This window comes from Colias croceus, chromosome 17, assembly GCF_905220415.1.
Source record: "Colias croceus chromosome 17, ilColCroc2.1".
NCBI classification, from domain to species: Eukaryota; Metazoa; Arthropoda; class Insecta; order Lepidoptera; family Pieridae; genus Colias; species Colias croceus.
The window spans coordinates 6,176,952-6,203,446 of NC_059553.1; the positions used below are offsets into that span (position 1 = coordinate 6,176,952).

Below are 26,495 nucleotides of genomic sequence, written 5' to 3' on the forward strand. Positions count from 1 at the left end.
TTGTTTAATTGCTCTTGCGTGATTTTGACTAAATGACTCGGTGAATGCCCAATAATTAGCATACAAAGATAAATTATTTATCTAACCTATAAAACGTTTCCTACTGAAAGTTAGATTTGTGTATGAATTTGCTAAATAAGGGTTTTATCACTAAATTATCCAAATAAAATTTATTTATATTCGGATCGAATAAGTAATTAAATTCTTCACAAATAGTGACTAATTAATATTGTAATACCCCATAATATTACGAACTTTTTAATTACAAGGCAACCATAAAAGTGCAAAATTTTTCGATACTATAATCGCTAAATAAAATACTCGCTTATATAGACCAAAGGTAGAAAGCCAACAATGTTAAAATTTTCCCCCTTCAAAGGAGCAATCTAAAAGTAGAACAATATACTGCACTCTTAGATACTTGAGGGTATTCATAGTTGGTTTGTGTGGCGGTTTAGTTTCGATGTAAACAATAACAACGGAGGCCGCCGGCTCTTTGGCCCGATGCTTGTGTTTTGCATTAAAGTACCATCGCGGCTTTGGCTTCCTTCTAAGACTTTGTATGTACTTTAGTACATCGAAAATGAAGTTGCTTTCTTTTAAAATTTATTAAAAAAATTTTTTTTAGACTTGTAATGGTTTTATAATAAAAAGTTAAAGATTTAACCTAATAAACACTAATTTGGTTTTTTTCATCGAAATTGAACAATCACAAGATTTTATAGTCTATCCTTGATGTTATTCTGCTTGCTAATACAATAAGGAATGATTTGCACTAGCTGCATACTGTATTGTACCTAATCAAGGAAAATGTTCTGGTATCTTTCAAAAGCAACCTATTCAATCTTACAAAATTACCTGCAAGTTTTCCTTCAGAAATAAGCAATCTAGGTCATATAATAAATCTAAACGTATCGACAAAGCGAATTGCCCGTGATTCCGCTACAAAGCTGTTCATTTAGCTGTTCGTTAGCGTCTGTCTTTTCGCAACTAAGTCTAAAAATAGGTTTGAATTGAAGCGTAATTCGTTCAGCACATATTCACCAATAAATAGGATGAATGGTGAGTAGAGGCGATGTCAGCGGGCGGTGACGCACCGCGGACGTCCGACGGAGCGCCTGTACGGCGCCGCCTCCCTCTGCGATCATTGCTTGCCGTTATCCCACCCGTATTAAGCCACTTAGCTCAATCATGATTAATGTTTTACCCGAACGAAACCCGACCCGAGGCAAATAGAAAAGTTATTTACTCAACGTCGTAATTAGGCATTCACTACGAGTCTTAGATGTCTGCGAGTTTGTCGTTGGCTAGACCGAATGTCGGCGTTCGATTCAATTTAAATAATATTGCTTTTTGAACAATTTAGTGTCGAGTTACGGTACAGGTACGTTACAGATTAATTAGTGAAATTCATCTGCGTTCGTTTGTTAATTCAATCAAGTATCTAAAATGCAAGAATAATTTTTATTTCTATTTCTATTCGCTTCATCAATTTATTTATTGACCTTTAGAAGTTTTTACATTTTACTACTAATAAATCGGGTGGGCGTATTAGGAAACGTACAAAGTATAAAGTAATTAATTCCAATTAGTAATTAAAAGACAAATTTTGTGAACAACAGTATCGATACTGCCAATGTTGATATCGATTGAAAATAAAACCGATTTAAGTTATAGATCGGAACACAGAAGGGGAAGTTTATGTAAATACCATTTAATTCTAGATTTAGACGAAGACGACTCAATTTAAATGCCTTATCCATGTTACAGTATCTTTGAAGAGGGTATCGTTTCGTCGCTTGATCTCGCTAATTAAAGGGATTATTCCAGACTAGTCGTGTTCTAGATAACAGCTTCACAATATCGAAACAGATATTCTCATAGTTTGTAGCTGTTGAATAGATTTGTATTGGCTTTATTTGACACCAATTGAATGTCGTCGAATGTACCTACTTGTAATTTTGCCGTGAATGTCTAAATTAGCTGGGGTTTGGTTGCTTACTTATTACTTCGCGTGCTCTTCTAACGTATTAATTGTAAAAACATATTGTCAAAAAAAGTACGCTATAAGAGTAGTTTACTATAAAACATGTTTATAATATTGCCAACGTCCTATATGTATGCAAACCTAAATATATATAAATATCACGTTGGACGTTGAAAACACATGTGCACTGCACGTGTATATTCGATGATGCATTGTATTGTTGTCTGCCAATAATGTGCGATTAGTAGTATAAGTATTATATAATAATAAGCGATTATAATAGCGCATTTAACAAATTAATAGTGTCCGAATTTCGAAAATAATCCACTCCTTAGCACATGGAAAGTAATTCCCCAAGTCAGTGAAGTAGCGATTCCCCAAGTAAACATATTTTTTTATTCAATTGTATTGTGATAATGAGTTAATTGGTCATCGTAGTCGACACGTACTTGTTATTAATACCAATAACGTTGATATCAATAGGATAAAATATTTTTGTAATCGGATATAGATAAATCATAAAATAATAAGAGACTAGTTAAAAAGTAAATTCTTGGCAGACTTTAAATGTATGTGCCAATAGAATACTAAGTTCTAACTTTTTTCTAACGTCGGTATTCCCGGACCATTATAATCTGCAGCTCTTCAAGTCTAGAGTGAATATGCTTCTTCTAGGCAGACGTGCTCCTTTATAGATCACATCACCGCTTTACATCAGGCGGAATAGTGGTCAAACGCCTGCCTATCATGTATAAAAAAAAAAAAACATTTTATATAGGTTATTGGAAAATGAACTCCATTAAATATTTATAATTACAAAAAATTCGTAATACTCTTAATACAGTATTAAGAACGTTGCAAATATAGAATATAAAAAGCTGTTCAATTATTTATCGCTATTGTTTTGTCTAGCGATTATTTCAATGCTTTTAATACCTCTTATCGAGTATTCTCCTAATTAGCAGTTTATACGAAAAAATGGAAATAAAACAATTCCTATAAAGAAGAGCAAAGTAAACAACTGGAAATAGAAACAGTAAACATTTTAATCCCATTTTGCAGAAAGGAATTTTAATTTTTTTCACCGAGAAAAGAAAGATTGTTTATATCAGAATTTAATTGGACGCTACGCAGAAATAATTTGTTTTATTTTTTCCTAATACTATTTATAAAGGAAAATAAGGGATTAAGCTTACAAAGCGAAAACGTTTATCATAAAATAATTATATAAGAAAAACAATCCATACTTAATATGGCTACATATTTTACACATGTAAAATGCTAAGCTACTTCGTTGCTAACAAAATTTGGAAAGTGATGAAATCAAAACAAAAAATTTCTTGAAAGGAACCAGGGAAACCCGCGAAGTGCGGTCTTTTCAAGGTATTTGAAGTTGAAGGTACTTTAACTTTTTAATGTAAAAAATGAACAAGTGTCCACGAATTTCTTTATGTATTCTAAACCTATTAAAATCATAACTTTTTAACTTTACAGGTGAGTTAAAAAGTTATGATTTTCAAAGGTTTGAGGGGTATGTTCCAAGAATCAAACGCAATTACAAGTATTCTAAAATGCCTTCATAATTTCGTCAAATATTTAAAATTGATCGTAGTGCGACAAAAGCGACGCCTACGGATCGCTACGGTGTCAACAGCATGCTCGGAGCGGGTTACGGGCCGCACGTAGAGCTGCGAATTCACGTCACGAACACGGCCGTTTTGTTTGCGCTTCCACTCGCTTTAATACGTAATTTGTTGTGAATGCCGCGAAATTGGCATACTGACAGCGGCTGCAATTGAATGTATCAACTGAGAACAATGCTTTGTGCCCGGGAACGGGTGGAGTGACGGCTGGAACTTGCCGCTCTTGAAATGTTGCTGTAGCGCTTGTAAATGCGGCTCTGCGTAATTAGAATAAAGGACAATTTTGCTTAATAACGTTTAGCGGTTTGTAGTTATCTTACCTGAAGGTATTTCTGTGGTTTATGTAATAGAGATTTTTAGTGATTATATAAATAAATTTGCTGAAATGATACTAACCAAAAGCGAAAATAATACTAAAATTTACTTTTAGACTTGATTGATTTCATTAAAAATGCGTTCACATCCTACGAGTAAATAGAAATAATAACAGCTATTTGACTTTATTCATACAAAATATTCAAACATCCCATCAATTATTTCATCTTGGTTGATAAAACAGAATCTATTAGACTCTGCTTTACAAAATCTACATTAATCTTAACTGACAGAATAATTATAGCGTGAAGCAACGGCACCAAACTAGTAATCATTAAAGCTGTATGTCTAATGGTAGTGTCTAGTTGCTCTTATATTACAACGATACAAGGAGAGTATTATATTAAGAGAGTATATTTATGCAGCGCTAGAGGGGACAAATGGCCGGGACAGCGCAGCGGGACACCGGATGTCACGGAAAAATTGTTACCCGACCCTTGTGAAAAGGCCCTATTTTGATATTATTATCAGGTGACCTTTGTTATAGCCGTTTTCATGACATGATATTGCAATTCTTATTTTATCACTGTGTATGATATAAAACCTCTTAATTGTAACGGAAATGTTGACCTGTGGAGGTTTTTTTAATACTGGTGAAATTAAAAAGAAAACTGATATTTAATCTCTCTAAAAAATTCACCCAAGAGTATGACGTGATGCATAAGAATATTATAATGCTGTATAGACAGGCGTTATTTTGAAAGATTATAAAGTTTCAAAGTTTCATATTGTGAATTATGTCTATTTCTATTATCTCCAGTATTGGTTTGATCTTAAAATTGTACACCACACATGACACATGACAAGCATCATACAAAATGAGGGTCGTGTCACGTAATTGGTTATTTGCAAGTTAGCTCGCAGCAGAGCGTAGTTCTGTAATTCGGATCCTCGTGGATCGTGGGTAGTCATGGCGATGCTCGGCCTCTCGCCTGTTATTAGGCTCCTCTCAAACAATATGCCACAAATTGAGTTAACTCACTAATAATGGTATCGCGACTACGGAGGGCCCGACTTTCCCATTGAGAGCGAAGGCAATCTTGCCTCTCCCCATCGTCTATTACCTTTTATTTTATTTGCCGAGATTAATAGGTACGACGTGTGTTGGTGTCCGCAAACGAGTCGCTCATTGTGTGACAGCGTCTCGATCTCAATTGAAATTAGAAAGAAAAGAAAGAAAAAACATTTATTTCAAGGACATTAAAATAAACACATTTACATAAAAAAACAACAACAAAAAACTTAAAACATAAAAAACAAATATAAATTACAATTTAACTACAACTTAGAAAAGAGAAAAAAAAATAATAATAATAAAAAATAAGGAGACAAAAAACTACACTAAGTTAGTACGGTAGGGTGTCCTTGAAAAAGGGTTACCAACTCAGCTAAATACTGTACGGCAGTAATGCACGCACAGCGCTGGTTTTCAGTGGCCCCTTATCGTTGTTGAAATTAGAGTGACCTCCATCCCAACAATAAAAAGAAAGATAAAATATAAATATAAAAAACTATAATAATTAACCAAATAAATAATAATACAATGTGCAGGAATAAACGAAATAATTTAAATAAAAAAATAAAAAATGATACGTGATAACTATAAAGATAAGTAGGTACATAAATTGAAAAGAGGTAGATAATTATTATATTCATACATTTGTAGCCACTAAGGTTGGATCTGTTTCTCTAATAAATAAATAAAATTATTATGATTTATCTTATTGGGCCCTTGATCGGAGGTATAATTGCGGTCTATGTGATTAGATTATAGGCTTTGATGCACTTTGCTCCTGCTTCAGATATTTAATGTAGACGAAGTGATTACAGGATTTCTGTTTTAGGTAAATATCATAAAAAGCTGTTTATTAGAAACATATTTATATGTCATCAACAAACACCGGTAAGCCCCAATCGTTATAATAAAACGTTTGATATATTTTTATTGTGTACACATTTAGAAATAAGTACCTAAAGCAGTTAAAAAAATTAAGACGTACACGGATGTTTCTTTGCGAACGGGGGCGCACGCATGAGGCTTCGCGGCATTACGTCCCACTCGAGCCAGCTATGATTTCAATTATTATTTGATGTCGTTATTTCTCTCGTGTTTATTCTGGCCGCGTTTCGCCATTTTTTATTTCACCCTTCTCCCTAATATTTGCCCGTGCAAACAAGAGCGCGGAGGTGCGGAGGTGCGCCGTGGAGCGTCGGCAACTGATATGTTTGGCGCGGCTGAGATGTTTGCTCAAGGCGCGTATAGCCGAATTGAATCGAGTGCTGTTACTTCGAGGGCCCGGCTTATCTGTCGCACCTACCGCCGCGTGATACTATCGCGTGACTTGGTGATAACAGCCTGGAAGGTCTTGTACATTCCACCCGTAAAATAACAGATTTTTCAAAATCGCATGACGAACCTAAATAACAATTAATCGAGATGATCTATAGAATAATCATTATGGGTACCATTCACAGGCGCACCCATCCGCTGGATTTGTAGCTGGCTACAAGTCCGCGGACCAATCTGCGTGTGTATGTATAGTTGTGCGCGGCTCGCGGCTCGGCGCGGCGCTCGCCGTCTGGAGACGCCGCACCCGAGCCGCGCCGGACAAATCCGTACGTGTGTGTGCGCGCGCGGATTTGTCGGTGAACTTGTCAGTCATTCGCCATATATACATAATTAATTTTAAAAATAACTAGCTTTCCACCCGCAGCTTCGCCCGCGCAGTCAAAGAAAAACCCGCATATTTCCCGTTCCCGTGCGATTGCCGGGATAAAACCTATCCTATTTCCCGGGATAAAAAGTAGCCTATGTCCTTTCTCGGGTATCAAAATACCTCTATACCAAATTTCATGCAAATTGCTTCAGTAGTTAAGGCGTGATTGAGTAACAGATAGACAGACAGAGTTACTTTCGCATTTATAATAATTATTACTAGTGGTCCGCCCCGACTTCGCCCGTGGTACATATTTCGCAATAAAAGGTAGCCTATGTCCTTTCTCGGGTATCAAAATATCTCCATACCAAATTTCATGCAAATTGGTTCAGTAGTTTAGGCGTGATTGAGTAACAGACAGACAGACAGAGTTACTTTCGCATTTATAATATAGTATGGATTAGTATGGATTCAAAGAATTCATAAATCACAACGCATTTATTTATTTATGGTGGATTCTAGATAACAGATTTCGAGTAACGTCTCTAGTAAGTATTTAAAAAGAAAAAAGGTTCAGTTCTTTAAACCAGAAAATGTTTATTATGTTAAGAATGGTTTATTAGTAAAATCAAATATAAAAATTACTCCTGTCGGTCATTATTATTATAAATATATTATTTTAATTGAAAGAAGTTAAACAAATGTGCAGTTCTAGTTCGTTCGTTATTATTTACTTCGTTGTTTCAGCTATTCCTTTGCCCACACGCGCTTTTTTTTCTGCGTTAAAAGCATTGCACTGACTACTAGAGCCAGAGAGCTTTTTTTCGCGGTAGGATAGATACGTGCAAGGCTCACCAAAGTTCACAGTCGACTGGACTGCAACTCGGCGCTCGTGTAGTGTGTGGGCGATGACGGATTTGTCCACGGATTGGTACGGCTCGGGGCTCGGCTCGCGGTGCGTGTAGTGAATGCCGGGCTTTAGTCTAAAGAATAATAAAATAATGAATGTCAAAAAGTTGAATCAAGAATCATGTGTGTTACGTTACTGTCTATCTATATATTCCACATAAATACATAATGAGGTAAAATACATATAATAAACCTTGATCTCAAATAAACAATAGAGTTATAAGTTCACGTGTCCACTGTTTATTACCTGATAATTTAATTTACTCGCATACAAAATTACATTGAAACAGCATAATTGACTTTTATCCGTGTTTGAGTTTGAACATGTTTTCATAACGGCAGTTTATTAAAACACCGTGCATTTTCATATGAAGTTATTAATGAGGCTTATTTGCAGAGATAAAATTTCACGCATGGAAAGCGCGTCAATCAGTTTTAATTAGCCGCGTAATGTATCGCGTGTAAATATAATAAATGGCAGATGTTCGGGTTACCTGACCATTGTGCAGCATTGTGTGTGACACTGAGAACTTAATGGACTGCCACCCCCAGCCTCGCAGCATGTCACTGCGGCGCCGTTGTCCTGGACAACCGGTCTAGTTACGCCTCTATACACATATATATGAACGGGTTTCGTAAGAACGTATTGATACGTTGTGTGGGCTGGTATATAGGTGTTAAGAGTTCAGTTCACTTATAATGAAGTGTGTAGGTTTGGCTTGAACATAGATTTTGGCGTTATCATTATAAATTATGAAGATATTTTCTTCCACTTTGAGATAAGTGAAAATGATCCTCCTAAATTAACTATTTGATATATATCAATTTCATATTGCCAATTACAGTAAAATATGTTATGTATGATGTTAAAAGTAAGTAATTATATATTCAGAGCCTTAAAGTCATCCACATACGCAGCAGAGTAGTAATATAATTTATAATATCCCGTATTCATAATCATATTAGTGTGCTCAATCTCGGAAGCTCTAATTACTAGAAGATGAGAGTATCGCACACGATGCACTAAGTGTGTAAAAGGACCAACAAGGCGTGACACTTAAGCCGCAAGATATATGCGGCGCGACAGCCAGCGTGATTCACACCGCAAAATTGCTCGCACCTGGGTCCCACAAATTACACAAATATAATACTTTATTACTAATACATAAGACGGATATTCCCATGCGCCGCCGTACCTTCGAAAATACACTTGATATTTTCTTTAAAGTGGTCCGTGTAAAGATCATATTCGTGCACTAGACTAGACTGGCGGTATTGCAATATTTCACCTCTTACCGAGAAATAACAATGCTCGAGCGAAGGCACTATAGCGGCGAAGTAGAACAACGGTAGCAATGCTTCATCATCATAGTTGAAGCCGCGAAATATTATTCCAAAGTGTACTTCTACAAATGCAGTGGTAACTGGTAATTCACTATTTGGCAATCGTACGAAATTATGTTTCCATTTAATACTTTCAAGTAGAATTAAATAATCTATTTCATGAATACAAGAATACAAGAATTATAACTGAGTCTGTTAGGTTCATCAAGTTAGTAATCTCAAATTTAATTAAGTGAGGTATTAATCTGAGAAAATTTTAATAAAGTACAATACTCTTACTATGTCAGTTAAAAATGTTAATTCTTAAAATATATTCTATTTTTTTTTGTATTTATATAAAATTTCACAATAAGTATTTTAAAAATAATCAAAATTATTTTCATAATGGGTAGATGCTCTTCCCATTATATCAAAATAGGATACTGTTAAAGTAAAATAAATGGTCGAAGCGCGAACTAAGCGTAGACATAAATGTTTAAAAGTTCCCCTCCCACGCTGGCGCTACACAAAGAAAAGTATTCAGGCAAAAATTCTCAGCTTAAAAAGAACTAAGCAGCACACAATGGTAAGTTTCTAGATACGCTGTGATACAATAAACGAACAGACGTCATCATAAGCTCCCACAGGTGGCGCGCCGAGCCAAAACTTCTATACAATAAGGACAAATAGCGGAGAGTACATTCCTCGAATAAATACACTGAAAAACGTGTGCAAAGTACGTGCTAATTTTTAGTTCAAAACAAAGACGTCGGTCGGCGGTGGGTAGCAGTTTGAAGTTCACAGCATGCCAAATCTCTACAATTATATTTATTCAATTATGGTAGTACATACATTTCACAAATTTTACAGTCGTATATTTTTTTATAAGTATTCCTTAATGGATATTCTTAACCGGCACTGAAAACGAGCAAACAATAGGTTTAATATAACAAGTAAACAAATAATAATTTTGATACGTTTCATTAGCGGTTCGCTTATGTCAGTTCACTTCATTAACTCGACCTCTAATGAGGTTAAATTATTTGCATACTTGATTTATATATTCTATGATCTTGTTTACGGGTTTATTCCATTGTGATTCTTAACAATTATTTTAATTAATGTGTTTGAAAGCACGTGGCGCGGCTCACGTTGGTTCTATTTATATAACGTATCCTTTGGTTTCATTCCTTCTTTTCGCGAAATATTTTATATTATTTCAAAATTGAATTCGTATCTAAATATACAAAAGAATTTTCATTCAATCTTGTGTTTATATTTAAACCAAGAGAATGGAAGGAAGAATTAAAAAATATGATAATAAGTTTGACCTACAAATGATTTAAGGACTTTCTAACAAATTGTATATTATGGTCAATTTTAAAAGTAAATTGATGAACAAGAATATGAGATTAACGTTCACATTTTCAAGAAAGCCAAGACATTTTTCTTAAGTTCTTGAAAAAAATTCCAGCGACGGTGCGACGTTAAATTTTAAACTTAGAAAAAGGTTGAAACGTTAAAAAAATCGGATGCCGGGCGAATAGCTGGAATTTTTCAGCCAGCAAGAGAGTTCGGGGTGGCCGGGATAGGGGGTATCCGATGTCCGCTCGGGGCTGGGAAATAATGCCATTTCCGATGAGGCCCCGGCGGGCGTGTCGACAACGAAATTAGGGGAAAAAAGACGGGATTTTAATAACACCAGCACACGTCTCAGGGCAAATAAACAGCCGCACTGGTGGCCCGTTACACATCGCGGCCATCTCATTTAGTTACTCGGTTCGTGTGACTCCTGTCTCGCCAGCGGCGTGATGTGCTTCAAAAACATTTATACGGTTGAGTATCGATCGTTGATGTGAACTTATACATATCAGCTGATAGGTACTTATACTTAGACCCGGGAATTAACTTTCGATATAATACCTTCATTATTTTTTATTATTGATTGTTTTCGTAAACATTGATTGTATTAGTTTAATTTTTACTATGTCGTTTTTAAATTATGTAAGGTAAAGGTTTGGGTCGGTAAAGGTTGCATAATTATTTCCGAAAATAAAAGTAAAATACCTAATGAAAATTTTCTCCTTTTGAAACTCCGCTTATTGTTTGCCTCCTTTGTACAAAATTTGCTGAAATATTGCTACCACGTACCTTTAAACACGTAAGTACCTACAGAAACATTAAAAAGTGTGAAAAGTATAATGAAACGAAATGAAATTCGTTACATTTGGAAACCCATGAAGTGTTCAATTGAAAAGCGGAAACACTTAGAAAACGTTTTTCTAAAATGAGCACGTGACTGGATTCCCTACGAGAAGCACCGCGTGGCGGGCCTTACATTTTTTGTTACAGCTTTTTTATTTTTCCACAAAGTAAAACATTGAAGCTCTTTTTTGACCTTTCTCTGTGCTATACTTTGAAGTGACTAATTGTTTATGAAATTTATTTGCGAAATGTTACAATTTACCATATCCATTTACCAAAAAATAAGTCGTGATTCCAAAAAAGTAAATCTTTTTGGTATACCTATAAAGTAAACACGTGGCCCCGAATTACTTACATCTTTTGTTAATTTAATCTAATGTTAACTTATTCTAGTTATATCGCTAATAATGCATATTTAATATCTCAAGAGGTTTACCTTTACCTTACAACAAAGCTCTCGCACTTTTTACTCTTTTCTGTCTATGAATAAGCGTTCTTTCCGTACAAATCGTCAGCAATAAGTTAATTTAATATAAGCGGCGCGGACAGCGACAAATCGCAGCGAGTCCTCGCCTCGTTCGCATTAATATCCACGAATTTATTTAATTTGCCGCCTCATTGAAATAGACAATGGGATCGCGTGATCGTGCTGTATTTTTGGCGTGTGTCAATGTTAATTGTTACAACATTTATCGCGTCAACGCTTTGGTGGTATGGTTTTGTGAGTGATTACATCTTAATTGTGTAATTATCAGGGAATTAGAGATTAATGATATAATTTGCCAGTAAGTATAGACGAAAAATAATTTGAAAATATAAGTTGCACCACATAAAATTTTTTGCTTAATCGGTAAGTAAGTTAAGTTTGACCAAAACTGAAAGTTTTATTACTGGAAACTATTATTATAGGCTCGTTAATTGTGATTAGATGGAAATAAAAAGCCGAGTGGTTGTGGAAACAAAATTATAAAATGTTAAAATATTGCGAGACTAGTTGTTTGGTAATGTACAATTCGAAAAGGATTTATTATTTATTTTAATACTTTATTGTACTGCCAAGAAAAAAATACAAAAAGAAAACTTGTGCTAAAAGAAAACACAGCACAGATGGCGGCCGACTTATAAGTGATTTCTTCCAGGCAACCAACTGAAGATGTGATAACAAAGTAGAAAAAGGAGGTGGGTAAAAAGTTTACGCAATAATTATTTAATAAAATATCAAATTGATAATATAATATTAAGGATTGTATATTCGCCATACAGAATAGATATGTCTCGTTGAATTAAAAACAAAATGTTCGTATGTACCTACCTATAAATTATATATCCTAATATATTTATCAAGAGCCATACATACTAATAATAAGTACGTAAGTACCTGAATATATTCAGTTCATGGTATTCATAAAACTTCAATTCAAGAATGCAGATAGAATTAGAGTATAACTAAAAAGACACACCATCCGTTTACAAGAACCAAGACGGAATAAGAGAGAAGGTCTATAATTGCAAACGGGCAAGTATCGAGCAGCGAACGGTTAAACAATGGTAAAGTTCGTGCCAAACACGAGAATAGAATGGGGTAAGGAACCGACAAGTTTGGAATCTTTGCACTATAAGGCTGCCTTTTGACTAGTCGAGCGAGAGGTCACGACTCACGCCCGCCACGCTCTTTCGGCCCCAACATTGAGCCTCGATGGGACTTCTTAAACGGAATTTGTGGTTTCATAACACTCGAGAATTAGTTTCACAATTAGCGAGCGGCTAAACTGTTAACTTTGATAAGTTTGTTACGAGTGCATTAGTTTCGACGGTCATTGATCGTGTTAGGTTTCTATTGTCGGTTTGATTTGACTTGACTGGAGTTGTTTGAAGATTGTTTTATGATTTGGATGATGTTCTCTTTAAACAAAAGTGACGTAGCACTTCCCTATTCATAATACAAAAAATAAACATATTCTAGTTTTCTACTAGTATTTTAGCTAGACTTCTAAAATACTCGAAACAAATCAATTCAAATGATTAGTTCAACTATAAGTACTCGATTTACAGCGAATCGTACGTCAAACTTATGTGTGGATATTTATCGAGCGTCCCTGTGATCGCAGCGCTAGTGGAGTATACGGATATTATCGTTTTCCGCATTAAAGTTGGGCCGAGTGAGTTAGTCTGCTAAACCGCACTTGTCGGGCTCGATGTCAACTCGCTCGTAGATTAGTGTCGACACCAGCGGCTCGTCGCTGCATTTACATGGGATTCCATACGTTAACTCCCGGTCTCGATTGTCTTAGTTTGCGAACTATGATTCGGTTTGGACACTTCTCATTGTGCGTTCTTATAAAGTACAATTCATTGTTTAGATACGACGAAATGTAATGCGATTTTATTGTTGCGATTGCGAGAAGTTATTAATTTTAATATGTTTAATTATAAGGAAACAATTACAAACAGCTAAGAGAGGATTTTATCTAAAATATTTATGCCATACCATTAGTTTTAGAGCTCTTTATAAACTATGATTTTAAATATTAGTTAATCAAAAAGTACAATGAAACTTTTTAAAATGTTCACAGCTTTTGATGTTAATTCTTTATTCATTGCAAACGTGTTGGTGTGAAAATATGCGTATAAAATATTCGGTATCGACATAAAGCATTCCTTCATTAAATTAATTATGCTCCCACCGCATTGATTATTATGAAAACGCATACAGGGCACCATGCATTATATGCGTAATGTAAATATTATTTATATGCGGTGTTGTATTGCGCGGCGACGGTCGCAGCTGCGCGGAATGTCGGCGGAATTTCATTTCGTTAGGCACACTCAGGGGTTGCGGATTCCTGCGGTCGCCCGTACTGTCCTTACTTGCCTCCAAACCGCTCATTTTCCCTTATAGTTTTGCGCCCATGACTCATTTAAGCGTCTAATTTAACCCTTCATTTGTGCGATGTCTATACACATTTTATTGTCGGACGCGGTCTGAAGACGAATATTCCGTAAATAACTCTATCAATTCGAAATTAGCACGTAAATATATTAAAATAAATGCCTTGATAAATTTATCATAAACGTCTTAAAGATTCGTGTGTAATCTGATTAAGCCGTAATCGTTTTCTCGTATACCAGATCCATTTGGAGCTTAGCTATTATAATATTCATAAAGAGCGCATGTGGAGTGCGGGACTCTGTGAAGAAAATCCGAGTAAACGGCTAAGCGATCGGCGAACCTCGGTCCCGGTATTAGATAAATAATATTCAAAGCATTCTCCGATGTTCTCAAAGTATTGCAGGAAGGAGCGTCGCGACAGCAGCTGCTCGTAATATTGTGTTATACTTATCGAATTTGCATGTTTTTACTGAATAACATTCCTTTGGAGCAGTCGAGATCAAAGGGCGAGCGAAAGTGATTTCGCACTGAGTTAGTTCAACAAGATTCTGTTTCGCCCCTCCTATACCGCTCCTGAATAATTTTCATGTAATAAGGAAAATTGTAAATGGGCATTCGACTTTGATATTTTATACGGCCTACAAAAGTTTAATATTCATCACGTTTTCATTGATTATAATGTATGGCTTCCATGAATATTAGGCGCGGCTTACTGTTTGATTTAATCAAAAAATTATATCGAAATTATTGACTTTGTTGGGTCGTAGCCAAAAATATGAAAATGGTATAACAAACTTGTACAATGGAACTGGAAACGAACGCCTAACAACATTACCAGACGTCACCTGTTTGTATAATCTCGTTCGAGGGGTATTTACATTTCTATTAAAAATAGGGATACATTAAATATTTATGTACGAAATAACATTAAGAAAATAGAGTTTGCTCTGTTCCATGTATGTTTAATGTGTCACCGTTTGATGTAGCTGGAAGTGGCAACGCCTGGGACGCTTATCGCCGGACAGAATCGCCTTCCTCGTCTGCCCCTAAATTATTCCTAAAGCGATTTATCCGTGAAATTGTTACTTAAGAAGTACAAAGTGCAGCGGCCACTTTTTACTTATTTACGGCTCTTTTACTTTCCCTTTAATGCGATCTTTTGAAAAGGTACAATTCGTATAATATTGTACGCTTTATATTTTCGGGGATCGCTCTGTGGTCGAATATCGAGCTTCTCAATCTAAAGGCCTGCTACTGCACGTAGGTACCAGCATCAAACAATCGATAGGCGAAATATTTAAAATACACTTGAGAAGACTCAATACGATCAATCAACTACGTATCAAAAACACTATTTAAGTAAAATTAATATTTTATTTGGATAAATTATTAGGAATTTTATTTATCCTTATGCGTGGTATTTGAATCTTGTCCTGTGCTTAAATCTTGTTCTTTTATCTATAAAAATTCTGACATGTGTTGTGACTTATGTAGTATACAAATTGCGATGTTATGTTCCAAGAAAATTTTAATCCTAACTTATAAATGTGATATCTACGAAGTTATAAGCAAAAGGGGTTATTAAGAAATGTTTTCACAAACTACCGAGTGAACTAAGAACTAAAACGGAGCCGCAGTTTATAAGTTGAAGCTAGTATTTGATCTTGCGATGTGATACTTGTTGGAGTTGAATTAATATGTGTAGTGGGAGCGAGCGTAATTCGAAGCTAATTAGTGAGTGTTGTGTTCATCTTAACATATGAATACGGTGCCGTCATATTAATGGAGCTTACACACGATTGGCACAGGCTTGCATGCTTGATGCAATTTGGCGACAAGCTTGGTGAATGCTCTTAAACAATTTCTGTAATTGGACAGGGAAAATACGGGATGAGTGTGTCGTCTATATGTTTGAGATATTTAAAATAATGGTTTGTATTAAAAAATGAGACAAGAAATATGAATAATGAAGACACATTTATGAATCTGTTTTTTTTTTTTTTTCAATAATAAACCGTAAATTGTATAAGATATTCATGAAGTAGTATGAGCTAGTACTTCATGAATATTCCTGAATTTTAGAGCCTGACTTTAATTCTAAGCAATTTAAGAAAAATAAAATATGTAAATGATATGCGTCATTAGTATACCGCAGTATAAAATTATACAACATAACATGGTATGATCTTAATATGTCCCAAAACTTATGGGGTCGGAGTCCACAGCCTCTGGCGCAATAGTTAAGGTAACAAGCCTCTTCGCCAAGAATAACAACGAACAAGTAAAACAAAAGAAAGTTACAAACAATTACAAAAGCTTTGTTTTTAATTCTATTGAGGTTAATTTAAACGTGTAGCGGCACGTTGAATATATCGGTTTCATAACGCTTTAGAATGTAGGTACAATTGCCATCACAAATGCGTTTAATTAGGCGATTCACTGTAAAACAATATTTAGTATGATTTGAGTGCTAATGATGTTGCTCTGATTTCAAATGGCTGAATATCACTAGTTCATTTCGTTGTTAACAGCTAATAAGCTATTTAAATTCTATCAGAGCAAACAGCCTATTTCGCAATTCCAACCAATTTTTCCATTCCAATCATAAACTTATGAAAAAGAAATATTAAATGCCTACCTACGCGAACGCAAATTGGTAAGATCAAAAAGTATAACATCTTTGTATCGTTTTAAATCCTTAATTAATTGCTACTTAAATACACAAAAGGGGACCTCGGTTGACACATCGTCGCCAACAAAGCGGAGCTTAGAGCGTCTCGGGCGCCAAAGAAAAATGTGTATCTCAGTGAATATCGATTTCAAATAAAATTGCAACCTTTTCAGATAACGAGGTGACATTTCCCCTTTTCCGCGGCCCGCTTGTCGTGCTCGCCGTACATTGAGAATTTATCCACCGAAATAAGGAGATAACGAACCTAATGGTATCGGCGACAAATATACGACACGCTAGCTATTGGCTTCGCAACGCCTGCGAAAGGCTGCGGCGACGGTTTATAAGTTCGTTATGATCGACATGTATCTGAACGATCCAGATTTTTATTCAGGCGCAACTAGCCGCTGATGTTAAATTGTTAATTGGCGTTTTAGAACAGTGGAATGCTATCATATTAATTAATACAATAATGAATCGCTCTGTGCTTATGGATTATGGAAACCTAAAAACGTGCCTTCTATATAAAACCCATATCAGAAGCACAATTAAATAATACATGTGACATCAACACAATCCAATAAAAAAAAGACGTGTGGCACTCGGGCATAGCATGCCTTCAAGCCGCACCTCCGAGCCCGTCGGAGTGGGGAGCGTGAGGTTTTTTCGTTAAGGAATTTCTGGATTCGGTCCCCGCGCTCAAGGCCCGCAATAGCTTAAAAATCACGGGTTTATAAAATTATGATCTACAGAATGCCTTTAAAAATACTTTCGGTTAATTGTTTTCACTTGATATTATAATATGCTTAGATATTTAATTTTTAGAACATGATAATAAGTAACTAGGAAAGGAATTTTCTACCTACTCTAAATCAGCTTACTATATACATTAAAATTCAATTTTCACATGCAAGAATATAGCAATGTTATAACATAACATAGCGTCTGAAATATATCCTGTTTTCCATGTACTAGATGTAGAGTGTAGAGGCTAGAACATATTCGCATTGCGAGAGGGTGGAGTTACCAGCTCGTATGTCCACCCACTCGACACACGATACATGCCCGTCATATAGCGGAGTACATACATTTGTTGGTAATATTCACTTTATCATGTGTGAGACAAAATACAAAATATTTGTCTTGTACTTTACGTGATATTTGTAAAATGCAGATGGGGATAGATCGTTAAAAAAAATTGTGTACATCGGATTGTGTCACCCTTTTCAGTTCGTTATGTTAATAAAAATAATTATTTAGTTTTATGATTAACTATCTTTCCGTTCGCGGCTTCGCTTGTTTTGTCTCAGACACTAAACTCTCGTGAACCACTTCTATCTATTAAAGAAAACCGTATCAAATCGGTGATTTTGAGGTTATATCTACTTCTATTAATATGATAAATTGCTTTCAAGTATTTTTGCCCACATATAATTTTCCTATACAATATGTTCATACAAGACGTGTTTTTAATATTGTCGTATAATTAATAATAACGTTTTGTCAACAGATTCTTCTACCTATACCACTTCTCGTTCTACGCGTACCACTACCGCTTCAACGGACAGTACAGCAGTTTGGCTCTCGTCACCTCATGGCTATTCATACAGGTAATAATAATCTATACTAATATTATAATGCTGAATAGTTTGTTTGTTTGTTTTAACGCGCTAATCTCAAGACCTACTGGTCCGATTTGAAAAATTCTTTCGGTGTTGGATAGCTCATTTATTGAGGAAGGCTAGGCTAGGCTATATATCATCATGCTAAGACCAACAGGAGCGGAGCAACCCGGGTGAAACCACGGGGCAGAGCTAGTACTATACATAACCTATTAGATTTGATTTAATACGATTAAGTAAAATGATTTGGGTATATTTTATTTGTTTGATAATATTAGTTCAAGTAGGACGTAAGGAAAATTCCAAACTAAACAATCGATATCTAAATATATTTTTTATAAGCATAGAGGTCTTGGTAGTATTTGAGAACATAACGTACTTTTAGGCGCAATGTTATTCAAATCTGTAGAGAAATTTATACTATGTATAATCCCAACATTCCTCATTATTATTACTTCATGTAGGAACCTTTAAATAACTTATTCAATACTAGTAATTTTATAGAACGTTACCCATTTTCGTGGAATATTTCAATTATATTTACCGTTACACATCTTCACAGCCTCCCAAAGTAACATTTTAACCAAGCGGCATAATAAACTATCCACGTTTCATCATTGCCTATTTATCTATCTACATATTTAAGAGAATTTTATTGAAGAATTATTATTATGCTCGTTTCATCCTTATAACTGAAGAACATAATATCAACCGATTTTAATTATCCTTTGTTAGTTGTATTTGCCTCCGCTTGAAGTAGGAAAACAAATTACTATTTTTTTTAAACTTGCAAATAAGTAAACAATGATGAGCAGAACTAGGCGAGCAATAAGTAACGTATTTCTTAGCGCATTAAGCACGTACAGATTAGAATAAGCGGTATTATATAAGGTCCTCGCAAACACGTGGACTGTGGAGGGATGTTTGCGCGGATCACTTTGATGTTGGCCAGCGGTTGCCGGCGGCGCTCTTGCACCGGCTGAAAAACCGTTTGTACAACGTCATGTTTGCTCGCAGATGCAGCTAATATTAATACTTATTCGTTGTTTGACCGAGCCCTGTTTGTGCATTTCGTGTTTTATTAAAAATTATATGTATAGATGTCTAAGTTCACCGCTACGTTTGTGAATGTAGAGCGTATGCTCTGACGTCTCTTTCTTAACGTCCGATATTTTCTATTTTTTTATAAGTTTAGGGATAGGTATTGTATTTATTTGATCTATCATAAATCACAATAGAAATCTCTACGAAAAGATTTGAAAGAATACATTTGATAGCAGACACGGAAGTCGCAGCGTCTGCGACTTTCACTTCAGACATAAACCTATATAAAATTTTAAAATAAATTTATTGATAATAATGATTGGCTATTTTAATTCATAACTAGCTGTTGCCCGCGACTTCGTCCGCGATTACGTCGTTTTTCGTCATTCGTCGTTTAAAAAAAAATACGTGACACTTTATTTTTGAATGTTCTTAATTATTGTCTCTCATAAAATTTAACTACATTAAAATTGAACACTGATAAGAAAATCTTAAAATCTAAAGACAACATGAATGAATGTGATTTAAATTCTACATTACTTAGTATTTCAAATAATAATCTAAATTAAATGTAGATTAACAGTTTGAGCGCACCTCTTTACTAAAAACACGATGACTTTTTTCGCGCTCGGTACCACAAACTAAGCATGTTTGTGGTACGTGGCCCGCGTCACTTGACCCCCCGCGAGTTCCCCTCCGTTGCTATGCGAAAATACATTCGTTGCTCTACTGTAGGAAAAATTGTAATACTGTGGCCTGGGCGTTATAACACGTCCAGGGAGTTCCTGAGTGCCGATATCACCATCTTGAGGAAAAGCTTCTAATGTCGATTTAAAACTGCATACATACGAATTAACCTGTTCTAAAATAATTGTGAAATGAGTTCAGTTTTAAATTTGAGAAATATTGATTTCTTGTATTCCACTATTCGTTGTAGTCGAATACAATTTAAACAAACTTAGGTTGGCCTTCAGGCAAAAGGGATCCTATCAAATGGTAAACTTGACCTTGTATCTTAAAAGTAAGCATGAAAGGACCTTCTGATAATTATTGAGCACCAAAGGATCATTTGAAACGCACTACTATAAGAGCGAATATTGTCTAATAACAGTTTAGATTGCACAGTATGTTCCTCTAAAAGTAGTGATTTCAAAGGTTCCGGTGTATCTTCAAACGAAAGCCGTCTCCTTACTCCACTTTAAAGCATGTAAAGCATGCAAAGAACATACTACGTTAATATCGCCTATACAGAAGATGATCTGTAATAAATTGTGAGGTTATAAGCAAACCCACTTTTATATTTGTCGGACCACACCACCGAATTCGTAGATTGTTTACCTCTAAGTCATCAAGACTATGACGAAATCGTCTGCAGTAAGACGGGCCTCTCGCTATTCGTCCGTTTTCAGAGACTGAATAATTTCAATTCTTAATCTTTCATTAAACAAATATTAATCGTTCTTGTCTCAAATAATTGTAATATTCGAGTCCCTACTCTAGTCATTGCTTATGCTCATGTTCATCTTCAAGAGATCGAATAATATTATGATACACCCTATCATTTGTCAAACGGTCTTCATATTGAGTAACGTTTCAGATTCTCGAGATAAAATATGACTGTCGTGATCAGTAGTGAGACGTAATTCCCTCTCAGTGAGGGTTTCGGTCTAACGGGATAATAGGGGAAACCGGGTTTGTTTGTCTCACGGGTTGGTTGTCACAGCGGTCTTAACACAAAACTGAACTATCGAATAAGTCTGTTGAAAAGCGTGGCAAAAGCGATACAGTGACAACGCTGTCCCCACTTCGCGTCAGACCGCCCCGATCTGCCGTGAGGGCCTTTTTTTTTTTAGTGGGGAAATCTTGCATAGATACCCACGGCCTCCGGGGAAGAGGCCGTGGGTTATGTCGGATTCCTACCGACCAAAACCCCACTGTGTTCCGTCGAGCTGCATCAACGACAGGGCCACGGGTATGTGTAGAATTCATCCGTGACTGCCGTGAGGGCCTCACAAGTGTTTATAGTTTTCGCACAGATTTTTAATGATGACCGAATATGGTACTCATAACATCACCATCAGAAAAAAGGAAATATTTTTAATTGTGAAAAAATATTAAGTAATATGATTAACACTATTTTAACATAAAATATTATAAGTCTGTGAGTGTGTAAAAAAAAAGACGGGTTGCACTCCGGGAGTGCCGGCTGAAGTGAAAACTTGATTATTAACGTTCAGCATGTTTGATATTTTGGAATGGTAGGTATCTGTCTTACGCATGGAATATAAGGGCTAAAAAAACTAACATCCGTCTTACGCTTTTTCGATGGTCACGTGTCCTGACGCGAGTTTAAGATTTTATACCCAACGCCGCTAAAAAAGTTTTCACTTCAATAAATCCAGCTAATAACACATCAAACTTATGTTTATAATTAAGTATACGACATGAAAATATATTAATTACCAAGCAATAATAATACAGATAAATACTGAACATAAGTATAATAGTTAGTATTAAGTAGTATTAGTTAAAATATACTTTGACTGTTAGTCAAAGTTTATTTTTACTAACAACATGTAAATGAAGAAGAAATAATAATTACCAACGAACTAACCTTTTCTATAATACTTAACACGGCACATTTTTCAAATTATCTTGCTCAACTCTGCTCAAAAATTTGAGGGTTTTGTTGGAACTTTAATGTGTCAAAACTATGATATATCTAAACTACGATACTACTTGAAATAACTTGCATGCGGAAATGCTCATTACAATTGTGAATCTAAAGAATAACTAACAACATACTATTCAATTTTATTGAGCTGATGAATATCTTTTGCCTGGAAGAGATCACCGTCTCCTAATAAATATACTGTGTTTTCTTATAAAATCTTTACATAATTTATTTTATTTAGTAGTTTAGTTTTTGTTATTTTTATGTAAAAATCAGCTTGAGCAATGAGCTTATACATATTTGGCAAAAGTATACATAAATTTTTTATAATTTCAGGACCGCAACTTAAATGGGGCGCTCGGAAAATATGCCTATGGGTTATTAATAGAGAAATGATACACAACAAAGTTATGTTGGATCCATTTTATTTATAAATAATGAAAATTATATATTTATAAAATATAAAACATATTAGTTATGTAAAATGATTAAAAATAAATAAATGAAGCAACTACGATTCAAAGAAAACATCTTTTTCAGTGTGAAAATGCTCTTAGCAATCCTGGATGATGAACTGTATATCATGTACTCTGATCCCAGTACGGTCGGTACCTCGATAGCCATAACGATAAATATTATAATCAGATAACCGCAAAGTCAAAATAAAAACATTACTTGTACAGTTGTGAGTGCAAAATTTACGTTTCATTTGGCAATAACATTTTTTCGGTACTAAAACGTAGTAGTTTGATATGTGGCTGGCTGCCCCTCCTCTCCTTCCTGAAAAATATCCTCCAAAATTTCCCGAGATACTTCCAATGATTGAACCATTATGATTAACACTATTATTGATATTGATCAATGATTGAACCATTGGACGTTGTACATTAACTTCAGTCAAAAATTAACGAAGCGGATGATTACTAATTTCCACATAATCCTCGCTGCCACTATCTTTATCATCAAATCATCAATTTTCAAGTGGTGTTGTAAAATTGTCAGCAGAAATCGTCTTCCAAAGGCGATATAATTTTATGAGCATTGAATCTGTAAATAAAAAAATCAAAAGTTAACTGTAAATCTATAAAAAAAGCTACTTACAAATAAAATTTTATCAAAAACTACTGTTCCCAATGCACCTCAAAATCTTGTAAAAGTCATATATAAAAGAATTCATCAATTCATCATTTTATTATTTCATTCAAAAAGTGTAATAATATAATACCAACAAAACACATGAATTGCTATCATTATAAAAAAATAAATACCTGTATGTAACAACTTACCTTTAGTGGGAACGCATGATGGTGAAAATTCACAAAACACTAAGATTGCATTTGATATTTTTGGTTTTATGGCATTCAATAGTCAAAAGTCGATTTCTCTGTCCCTATGTCCCTTTGTATGCTTAAATCTTTAAAACTACGCAACGGATTTTGATGCGGTTTTTAAATAAATAGACTAATTCAAGAGCAAGGTATATAATTTATTAGGTTTTAGACAAAGCGGGCGAAGTCGCGGGCGGTAAGCTAGTAAATTTATAAAACACGAAGATTTTTAAAATTGTAACTAATGAACACAATCAATATTAGATTAATTACTGTAGATAATGGTGTCTAGTTTTACTTAAAATAATAAACATCTACCCTCACTTTAAAAAAATGTAGTATATTTATTATTTACACGAAATATACCTTATAGGGAAGGGAAGATATGGGTTAAAGAGTTAAATAAATAACATGATTATATTTAAATTATTAATTTTCAACAGTGTATATTCAGTAGTGTTAACATGTAAATTGATTTGATTTTTACGAAATCTCATAGATGGCGCTGTTACAAAATTAACATTATACAACTTACATTCTTTAAACTATGTTTCTCTTCCCAAGTTACTTAAATGGCATAATTTTTATAGTTTCAATCTAGATATTGTCAAACAACATTTATATATGCGTCATTTAATTATTAATTTCCAATAGTTAATGTGTGTTTGATTTTTATAACACTGGCTATAGATGGCGCTGTTTCAAATTTGTCTTTATACTGCTAAGATTCATTTAACTGTTTCTCTGCCAAAATTACATAAATGACGTAGTTTTTATAGTGTAAAGGTAGATAATAGCATGGCTTACTCAAAAACAACATTTAAACATGAGTCTTTAGATTGTACGCTGTCGTAGTACACGGAATATGTAAGAAAAATAAAGGTTCACAGCTCCTCCACCGTAGGTGATAGCTTGATAATATGTAGCCTATAGCCTCACCCGACCTGTTAGTAATATTCATGCAAAATTTGAAGTCAATCTATGCAGTACTTTTCGAGATTAGCCCAGACAAACATACAGACAAACAGACAAACAGACAAACAGACAAACAGACAAACAGACAAAAATTCTAAAAACTATGTTTTTGGCTTCTATATCGATTATAGATCACGGCCCAAGTATTCTTTTAAAAAAATATTCAATGTACAGTTTTGACTTTCCTACGATTTTATTATATGTATAGATTACTCACATCAAAATTTTTTCGAACAATGTAGTATTCGTAGATGTTTAATTGCAATTCGTGCATGCAAATATAACATACATATTTGAAATGAAATCACTATCCAAATAATTTAACAAATTCACTTCAAATCCAAACATTTTCTGCGGGTTACCACTTACCAAATATGATATTTTCTGTATCTCAAAGAGTTTCTTAATTAGTGGTACACGTAAAGGCGGTATCCCCCATGCATATTCCCTGTAACTATTAAAGTAAATCTGAAATGGAGCAGCGGACCATTAAATGGGTCATGGAATTGCCTACGGGCGAAGGGCAGTTGGGCTCACATTGCATGTACGGGAATTTGAACTCGAAATATTCATTGTAATATAATATCTCACTAATGTTGTAAATGTATAGGGAGATATATACGAAATTATTGATATGAATGAAATTTGGGTTTTAAACCTGTGTGAAAAAGTATAATTATTATTGAATTAAAAGCCATATCCATTCGATGGGTGTATTTTACTCACTTAAAATTAAGATGAACATTCATATAAACATGCATTCATCGTACCTAGGAAGCTAGGAATAATACCACACAATTAATCTTTCAGATATAAATGTTCTTAAAATAAACAGATAATGTATTATTAAATAAATGTAACTGGTCAAGGATCGAAAAGTTAATTCGTAACAAATATGGATATCATTTGAAATACCCCAATAAACACGTATCCTATTTATAAACAGTTATCTCGTTATCGGATCAAATTGTCACCATATCGAGTGTCCCAAGATTCCGGCTCTAATTAGATCTATAATAAACAATCATAACAGTTCGTTATGAGCAGGAAATGATTAGCGGGAATTTGTCCTTATATTTCATATGGGATGTTGGGTCCAGTTGTCTCCGCTCGGAGGGCGTCAATTTCCGTTCGTACGGGGGCTAATATCACGCCGAGTGAGTCCCCCCCTCCCTGCCCCCTCGCCCCGCCGCCCCACGTGACCCCCCGCGTGTGCATATGACAGATATTGTATTCACTTTAAAGGAGATCTTACTAAATGCACGACAAATCTGCGAAACTCATTTCGTTGTACCGGACCGCTTTTATTTTTGATGCTAAAGTTTGCTGTGCGATGTACGAGAACGATGGTACAGATGTGAATATGTTTGTTTTTACAGTCATGTTTTACGAATTTTTCATGAACGGTATAAAGTATAAACAGAGATCAAATGAAGGTGATAATTATCCATGATATAATTTTGTGATTCATTAACTATTTTATATTTTGAATTAGGTAGGTACATGTAAATGTTCTACTGGTGTAAGTAAAGAATTTATCTGATTCGATGAGAGTATTCATTTATAATTAACAAAATATTCATAATGTTATAGACAGGGGCTTTACACGGATTGTCACTGACTAAATACAATTTAAATGTTTACTAGATTTTCCAATAATTCATACGTAATTTAATAACGTATTATATGATGCAATAGATTAATTAATAACAAATTAATTCTCTCTCAAACGGTATTGCATACTCTAATTGAAAATTAATTCTCATTGTCTTTGGCAGGTTTCTTAGAATCGACTTTAAAGCATATCTACATGTAACATTTGAACTAACAACTTAATCTAAGAATGATAAACCAATTAGTTTACAATAACAAAGCCAAAACAGCAATTATTTATATATTATACATAGGTGGTAAGTAGGTAAACTTTCCACTGTACTACTATACAGATAGACAAAAATATTCAGTTTTTTTATAACGAATCTTTGTCATGTTAGGTAGTTAGTATTTTAAACCATTGTTGATAAAATCAATTTACAGTTTTGCATAAAATAGAAAAAATTGTGGCGTATTTTTATGATTCAGCATCGCAACATTTTTTGAATGTTTTTGTATATTTAGCAAATTTTAACTCCGATTCCTGAAATTGGAAACTAACCTTATGTTTTCCATGTGTTGTACAATTTAAATTTTAA

General features: G+C 34.6%; 1 protein-coding gene across 2 annotated transcripts in view; it reads left to right on the top strand.

Annotated features, from left to right (window-relative positions):
- LOC123698962 (membralin) overlaps positions 1-26,495 on the top strand; it is an 88,452-nt gene that overhangs the window by 57,890 nt on the left and 4,067 nt on the right. For both annotated transcript variants that reach the window (XM_045645799.1, XM_045645800.1), the window contains exon 10: positions 18,171-18,270. In XM_045645799.1, the coding sequence (XP_045501755.1) occupies positions 18,171-18,270 (100 nt within the window). The remainder of the gene's footprint in view (positions 1-18,170; positions 18,271-26,495) is intronic.